This window comes from Euphorbia lathyris, chromosome 7 (assembly GCF_963576675.1).
Source record: "Euphorbia lathyris chromosome 7, ddEupLath1.1, whole genome shotgun sequence".
Classification (NCBI taxonomy): domain Eukaryota; kingdom Viridiplantae; phylum Streptophyta; class Magnoliopsida; order Malpighiales; family Euphorbiaceae; genus Euphorbia; species Euphorbia lathyris.
Window position 1 is genome coordinate 39,036,330 of NC_088916.1, and position 8,598 is coordinate 39,044,927.

General features: G+C 38.6%; 2 protein-coding genes across 3 annotated transcripts; one reads left to right on the forward strand and one right to left on the reverse strand.

Moving 5' to 3' along the window:
- Positions 1 to 388: 388 nt before the first annotated feature.
- Positions 389 to 4,861, forward strand: LOC136201181 (protein SICKLE). Its single transcript, XM_065991774.1, has 3 exons — positions 389 to 1,244; positions 2,334 to 2,639; positions 3,659 to 4,861. The coding sequence occupies exons 2-3, from the start codon at positions 2,339 to 2,341 to the stop codon at positions 4,414 to 4,416; spliced, it is 1,059 nt and encodes a 352-aa protein (XP_065847846.1). The 5' UTR covers positions 389 to 1,244; positions 2,334 to 2,338; the 3' UTR covers positions 4,417 to 4,861.
- A 473-nt stretch (positions 4,862 to 5,334) lies between these two features.
- On the reverse strand, positions 5,335 to 8,393 carry LOC136234840 (VIN3-like protein 2). 2 transcript variants are annotated; one of them, XM_066024324.1, is made up of 4 exons: positions 8,255 to 8,393; positions 7,016 to 7,616; positions 6,394 to 6,704; positions 5,335 to 6,333 (listed from the first exon to the last, which is right to left on the reverse strand). In XM_066024324.1, the coding sequence occupies exons 1-4, from the start codon at positions 8,295 to 8,297 to the stop codon at positions 5,531 to 5,533; spliced, it is 1,758 nt and encodes a 585-aa protein (XP_065880396.1). In that variant the 5' UTR covers positions 8,298 to 8,393; the 3' UTR covers positions 5,335 to 5,530. The 2 variants fall into 2 exon arrangements, with proteins under 2 accessions (XP_065880396.1, XP_065880395.1); XM_066024323.1 differs by having other exon boundaries at positions 5,335 to 6,704.
- Between the last annotated feature and the right edge of the window lie 205 nt (positions 8,394 to 8,598).

The following is an 8,598-nucleotide window of genomic DNA, read 5'->3' on the forward strand; positions in this document are numbered from 1 at the left end:
AGTGGAATTATATGATTCTAAATTATGTAATTACTCTGTGAAGAGGAGCCTGACTCTACTATAACTGAACCGATATATGATTATAGATATTCTTTTATTGACATTTTGAAAATTTTGTTATTAAGTATTTGAGCCCGGATTAACGGGATCCTGGTTCCGCCACCATGCTGAAAAAGTCTGAATTCTTCTGGAAATTTTCCAGAGAGGCGAAGGCTGGCTGGGTTCATGTTAATTTTGCTTGCAGTTTATTTATTTTTTACTTTTTTCCTTGCTTTTAAAAATTCATCTTCATATTCAAGTGAGAAAGCACCAAAACATACTGTATTTGAAATTATTTTCCCTCTTTCCTTTTGTTCATCAAATCCTAATTAGATTGGTTATGCTAGGAAACCGTAATGGAAACTGAAAAGAACGGAAACGGACACGAAACGTTGAAACACTGATGAAGAAGAGTGTCTATGCAACATAGAAGGAGATATCTGGTCTAAGGATTTGATTATATAGGCCAACCTTTGGTCATCAGTGAATTCATCATAATCGATTTCCTGAGAAGAGTCACCGCTAGGAAAGAATTGGAAGATTATAAATGGAGCGGATGCCTTCAGAAAATTGCTTCTTGAAATAATAATAGATTTCGTGTTAATATTCAAGTCATTTGATCTATATGCAGCATATTGAAGGTTTAGGTTTCTTGACATTTATTTGTTGTCCAAAATCTTTTTAAGTATATTAAGACTACTGTTACTTTTCAGCTTGGTTCAGGGATTGAACTGAACTTACTGATATCTTTGGTTTGGGTCAGTGGCGGAATCAGGGGGGGCTTGCCGGGGCAGCCACCGGAAAGTTTAAGTAATATATATTTTTTTTACCTGTGCTCTGAAAACCAGAAAACCTAGCCCCCATTGCAGCTGCTGTTTGGAGAAGACGAAGGGGAATGAGGGTCTATTTTGTAATTTTGATTCTTATTCTTTAAATCAAAACGACGTCGTTTTACTTAATGATCAAAACGGCGCCGTTTCGTCAAATGAAAACTGAACGCCCTTCTACACGCACACCTGCAGCCCTGTTCTCCTCCTAATCGAATCCCTAATTGCTGCGAATTGGGGAAATCGCACAAGAGAAAAAGAGTCGGCCAGCCACTCTGCCGGCCGGTCAGTCTCCACCGCCGGCGCTGCTCCTTCCGCCACCGACCGCAACCTTCTCTCTTATTCAACTGAAACGGAATCAACTTCGGCAGATAACAGGTACCATCCACAATGCAAACTAAATCGGTAGTTCTCATTTTCCTGTTTCCTAGCAAAAGATGCAGAATTGTCATATCAAATAGAGCAATTATCTTCAATCCTTACTGAGATGGAATTTTATGAGCTGGTAAATTATTACATAGATATAAAATTGATATCAACACCATCTGACTTTGAAATTTTACTGTTGGTTTGATTTGTTTTGTTGTTTTGTTTAAGCATAAAAGCTTAATTGAAGGAAGCTACTGTTGGTTTTTTTTTGTTGCTGGTAACATTTGCTTAAAAGCTTAATTGAATATTTTGGTGTTTTTCTTTACTTCAACAACAAAGCCTTAGTCCCGAAATGATTCGGGGTCGGCTAACATGAACCATCATATAAAACCGTGAAAATCAAGTCGTGTCAGCGACACAGATTCGCTCCCTCCACTCCGTCCTATCCACTACCATATTTTCCTCAATTCCCAATAAACTCATATCACTCTCGATCACCCTCCTCCAAGTTTGCTTAGGTCTTCCCCTACCCCTCACCACTACATCCCTTTGCCACTCTTCGGTTCTCCTAACCGGCGCATCAAGCGCTCTACGTCTCACATGGCCAAACCACCTTAGTCGGTTTTCTCTCATTTTATTCTCAATAGATGTGACCCCTACTTTTGTCCTAATTATTTCATTACGCACCCGGTCCTTTCTCGTGTGACCACACATCCATCTCAACATACGCATCTCCGCCACCGACATCTTATGGATGTGGCAGTGTTTCACTGCCCAACACTCCGTACCATATAACAATGCTGGTCTAATTGCCGTCCGGTAGAATTTTCCCTTCAATATTTAAGCCCCCGATCATTTAAAACTCTGGTTCCGCCACTGGTTTGGGTATTAAAGATCTAGCTTGCATGAGTTCCACCTAGTCATATCTATAATTAACAATAGTTCTTACTGTGGGTTGCACAAGTAATTCATATCTCTTATTTCTTTTTTCTTTGTCATGAAGTTGTCAACTTCTTAGAAAGTTTTGCTGCGAGGAGCTATTGACTTTGCATTTAATTTAAAGGTAGATTTTTATGTGTTTTTTCCATGTTTTGTCAGTTCAAATGGAGGACTCTGAGAAAAGAAGGGAAAGATTAAAAGCAATGCGCACAGAAGCTGCTCAGGCTGATGCTTCTAGCTATGTAAATGCATCAGCTGCTTCTGGTTTCCTTGCTAATCCGCTGCTTGAGAGTCCTGTACAGGAGGTGCCTTATGCAACTCCAAGATTTGATTTTTATACAGACCCTATGGCCGCATTTTCTGCTAATAGGAGGAGTGGAGCTGGTAACCAGGCTGCACAAGAATATTTTATGCCTCCTAGTAATAGTAGTTCTTCTGCAGCACAGTTTTCATCTCCCCCTCCAGGTAGGACAGCTGTCAATTAATTTTACAGCGTATATATCTGATCTTTTAATTTCTTTTGCTCTTTCACTTGTTGTATTCAGTGGTTGATTTCATTGATTAGCTAGTTGTTAATTCCAGTATAAGGATGACAAACTTTCCAATTTCTGAGATTTATTAATTTTGTTGTTACATCTTAGCTGTTACTGTTGTTGGCTATTCATTATAATTATGCCTCCTAGTAATAGTAGTTCTTCTGCAGCACAGTTTTCATCTCCCACTCCAGGTAGGACAACTGTCAATTAATTTTACAGCGTATATATCTGATCTTTTAATTTCTTTTGCTCTTTCACTTGTTGTATTCAGTGGTTGATTTCATTGATTAGCTAGTTGTTAATTCCAGTATAAGGATGACAAACTTTCCAATTTCAGAGATTTATTAATTTTGTTGTTACATCTTAGCTGTTACTGTTGTTGGCTATTCATTATAATTATGCCTCCTAGTAATAGTAGTTCTTCTGCAGCACAGTTTTCATCTCCCCCTCCAGGTAGGACAGCTGTGAATTAATTTTACAGCGTATATATCGATCTTTTAATTTCTTTTGCTCTTTCACTTGTTGTATTCAGTGGTTGATTTCATTGATTAGCTAGTTGTTAACTCCAGTGTAAGGATGACAAACTTTCCAATTTCAGAGATTTATTAATTTTGTTGTTACAGCTTAGCTGTTACTGTTGTTGGCTATTCATTATAATTTTGAACTTATGGAATTTGAAGGATACAAAACGAAATTAGCCTTCAGGCTAAATGGGGGCATTGAACTAAATGTACTTGAGACCCTGATCATTGGGGATCAGTTGATTGCTTGAAAACTGTTGAGTAAATCTGTTCAATAGTTGATTCAGCAAACATAAATACATGAGTCTTGGCTGGTGTAGGCTGCTTCACATAATTTAGCAAGTTCCTTTTAGAAAAAGGGGGCTTTGCTCGGAAAAGCTGTTTGCGTCTCATCTTGTGATATAATATTTTCTTTTCATTTTGGCAGGATCATGGAATCCCAGCATCACTCCCTCTCCTGCTCATCAAATGCAAAACTATCACTCACTGAATCCCAGCATGACTCCCTCTCCTACTAATCAAATGCAAAACTGTCATTCACCGAATCAGAGAATGCATCGACTACAAGGTCCCTATTACAATGCTGCCTTCCACGGGAGTCCAAGATTCACTCCTTTTCCCATGCATCGAGGAACTCTTGATGCCAGGGGGGGGTCTGGTCGCTTAGCTTACAGCTCTCCTTCCCATAGAAGTCCATATCCTGTTCATGAAGGTAACCCAGGCTTTCAACCGAGAGGGAGCCCTACTTTCAACAATAGCCAAACTTGGATGAGCAACAGTCCAAGCATTGGCTCAGGACACAGAGGAAGTGTTAATCGTTCAGGAAGAGGCCAGGGACAGTGGCATGGTGGCAGCAGAAGTCAATTTTCTGGACAGAGCAGTGGAGGTGGAAGAGGACGGGGTCTTCATTCTCATGGAAGTGCACCAGATGAGAAATTGAGGCCCGAGTCCTTTTATGATAAGTCTATGTTTGAAGATCCATGGCAACATTTAGAACCTGTAGTATGGAGGGGACAGGACAGTTCAGCTATTAATCCACATTCAGGTTCCTGGCTTCCGGCATCTATTAGCAAGAAGAAGGCAAGAGTTTCAGAGCCATCTAAAAAATTCAGTTCTGAACAAAGCCTTGCAGAATACCTGGCTCAATCGTTCAATGAAGCTGCCAGCAATACTCCAAGTGAATAGTTGCTTCGCGGATTTCACCCAAGCACTCTCCCAAAACTGGGAGTGTAATCATAAGAGTTGAACATATGAGAAGAAAAAGAAGAAGAAAAGATGTTTGCCTCCTACCGCACCTGTTTTGGGTTTTATCTATGGATGCTTCAAGTGAAGTTACCAAAGGCTTATATACTGATAGGAACTCTGCAACAGCGTTTTGAAATTTAAGTTGGCATTGTTGGTAGATTCTGACATAGATGGCTGATTTGTTTTCCAAATTATGCTTGCAGCTGCAACATGTCCCTGGATTATTGGATAAAGTTAACATTTTGTACTTGCATAAGTTGTATTCACACACCACACCAGGTTAAAATCCTTGTGTATTTTAACTGACAGCTTTTTGGAAGAATGATTCCCTCGATTGGAAAATTTTGATGCCAATATCTGACGCATATGATATGACCTTATTAAATCTTTAAATGCAATATTTCGGTAGAGTAGGGACTGTTTTCCTAAGATACTTAGGTGAAGCAATTCATGTTCATATAGGAAAGGAAATACTAGTTAAAACAACTGTTTGAGCATGCAATTGCAGGTTAGCACTGCATACAACTTCCCTACTTTTCATGAGTACTGTTTTATTACTCTCAAAAAGGATGATAAAAACTGGGTCCCTTCTGTATGGAGCAAATCTCTCACTCAGGTTCACTGCTACACCCAATTTCAGATTCTAATTCTTTTGTTCCCCACTCGGTTTAACTGTATACAAATGGAAGATTGAGACCAATCATCAACTTTGACTTGGAGCCAGCCTATTATTGGCAAACAGCATCATATTTTTATCTTCGTTCGAAATTACATTTTTTATCGATTCGAAAACAATTGTGGCTATCAAATTTACAACTAACTAATTTGACAAACATAATAATGTAAATAGAGTTAAAATAATTAGAGATCTAATGTGTTGAAATAGAAATAGAAAATCGGAAATTAGGGATAGGATTTGACTTTTTAGATATAGATACAAGCAAAATAACATGAAATACGATATTTCTGCATTTAAACTGAAGAAATAATCTTGTTACTTGCCACCACCAAAATTCTAGAAATCTAACTAGTTCCTAAATAAAATTATCCTGGTTTAATGCCACAACCTAGAGCAGAAACCAGGCAGAGGAAGTGTTTTTGGGTCAGAGCAAACCTCTTGTGTGAAAGAATGGATGAGCTGGCCGGCCAAGCTTGGTGGATCATCGATAAAAGCATCCACGAATACATTAACCACCTTTCTCTCTTGAATTGTTGCTTTCAAGCTGAACCAAGTTAGAAACTTTACCCTAAAATCTTCTTCTATATGCCCTTCACTCTCTAACCACTTGATTACTCTCACTGAATACTCGTAAGCACTCTCATCTTTCTGCTTTTTACATCCCAACCCTGAAACTTCTTTCATTTCACTAAATTTACAAGGAGTTGAAGGATAAAATGATCCAAGACTTATTGACGAAACAACTTCCACGGATGCTGGCATGGAGCATAGTCTGTCATTGTTGTTCTTCACTGATTGTGATCGAATTAGTTTGGAAGTTGTTGATTTCATCTGACAAGTTATGTTGTTGTCTTCCTCTCTAGACGCGCCTGAAGCAGTCTCAAATTGTCCATTTCGTGTAGGAGTGATCCACTTAGCTTCCAAAACATTCAGAATGCCGGTGCTGCCAAAGAAAGAAGCTTTGCAAGCGTACTCAGTAGAGGGATTTAGATCAGTTATCTTGAAACTTTTATCAGGCTTCAATATAATATATGTGGGTTTCTGTGGATAATCCTTCACTTTCGACTCACGATGCCACAGCATGCACCCTAAGAGCTCAGCCGACGGATTATCTACTACATATTCGAGCACAATCACCACTGAAGTTGGGGAGGGTTCTTGAAATTGAATCTGACAAGCTGAAGAAAATGTAAATAAAAAAATCTTTAATAAATTCACACAAGTGAAAGGAAACTTACATGTTGGCGGCTTAATTTTTTCCACATTGTCAGGAAACTTTGAATCAAAAGCTTCCAATGCTGAAGCACACAACTTCTGGACCTCAGCACCACAGGAGAGCCTTTTAACGATTCCCCGTGCCATCTTTGCACACACCAGATCAAGAGGTCCCAACTCTTTTGTCAGCAGTTGTAAGGCAGTTTCCAACTTCTTTTGCATTTCCTTGTACTGCTCAGATCCAGCAACAATTTTATAACCTAAAAGGGTCCTTATACACAATACATCAACTCTTCTAGCCTCTCCAGCAGTCAACATTTGTTTCCTCCACGTTCTGCAGAAACCAACCACTCGATTAGCCCATTTCTACTTTCGGTTTAGGTTGAGAGAAAAGCAATTCGGCTTGAATTTGAGATCAGGCTACAGCTAGTTCCATTATAAAGATTTTCACTGAACAACACATTCATTTCCAAAATTCCAATCTATAATAGCATAGAGATAGAATGCAAATCACATCAAATACATGTGCCTAAAGCTTTCTTTGGTTCAAAAACATGTTTTTATTGAAGATACAGTTTTCCTGCAACTAAAAAAGCAGTTAATTGTTTGGATCAAGAATGGGGAATTAAGAAAAGGGGCACTTACCGCATTAGTTCATTAACCTTTCCACAAGAAAAACAATAGAAACTTCCATCCAACTTTGTGCCGCAAACAGCCTTCACTATTCCAGTTCTTTCATTGTTCAAAGCACAAATCAAATGGCATGTAAGGCCACAAGACTTGTCACCATGAGAATCAGAACCACACGTTAACCATAGACTTGGATCCTTGTTATCATCAAATTGGTGACAGATACAGCAAGAACATCTCTTGCAAAAAGCATTATGAGGAGATAAAGTAGCTCTGCAAGCAACATTCTCGCAGACATGGGTTTTATCTTCTTCCATTGTTGGGGAACCCTGTCTTCGCCTCTTGAATCCAGTCTGAGTTTTTGCAGGAGATAAGTTGCGTTTCTTGGACTTGTGTGAAACCAGCTTTAAAAGGTGCTCTATCATTCGGAGTTTAGTATATCCAGAATATTTTCTCTCCTTACCCATCTCAGCACAAATAATTTCCAGAAGCTCCCTGCGGGTGAACGAACTAAGAATCTCAGGGGCATCTTTTGACCACTGAGCTATCTCGCTAACGAGTTCTCTTTTTTCTTCCATGCTCAGTCGACTGCATTGTTCAGGGTCAAGAACAAATCCTGAATAATAAAAATAAAGAAACCAAATCAAAACTTCATCCCTTGCAAGTAAAATTGGTACTAACACCTATGTTGGACACTGAAGGAAAATGCAAAAAGGCTACTAAAGAGGAGTGTCCGTGAAACACTAGTAGAGTATTTTGAATCTCCGGTTGAGGCTCCTCTTCCAATCAAGATCCGTTATTTGAGCTTATTGAATTCGAGACCTAGAGAGTCTTTGTAATTGGTATCAACACCATTTTTCTTTTTCTTTTTCTTTTTCTTAACTATAACGTTCAATCAAGCACATAGCAAGCAAACTACCAAGCTCACAGACTCAGAATCAATAGAGGAAACCATCATAATCATATCTCGCTCCAAAATGAATTCTGATTTACTGTGTTATGAATTTTTTCAGAATGAGTATAGTATTCTTAATTTATGCTATAATTGGCATGAAAGTAGAATGAGTAAAAAATACATGCAAAACAAGACATTAAATGTCAGGCAGAGACAAAACCTAAAAGCACTGTATAATACGAGAGTTGAAGAGAAATCAGCCGATGATGCCCTACACTACATACATTGTGATTGTGAAAGCAAAAGGTGATAGTGGAAGAGCTGAGTCAAAGAAAAAAGAAGGAAACTTGACAAGTTACCTGAGAATCCCTCGGAAGGCATGGGGAATGGGCGCTTGCTCATAACAAAGTGTTTAACGGGTATATCGATTATCGATTTGATTTATGATCTGTGCATGATTCCTAACCCACGCGCAGAGGGGTGGGTCTTATTATTCTCTGCCTCCGTCTGTTTTTATACTCTTCTTTATTTACCACAATTTTAACTAAATAAAACCCTTGTCATTTCGAGCTTCACACAAATGCCTCCTTGTATTTTTATTTATTTTTCCTTACTAACTCATTCAAAAATCATCATGTGTATGTGGATAATTTTGTCTAAAAATGAAGCACAAATTTAGCTATAGCGTATGAAATTATACAAA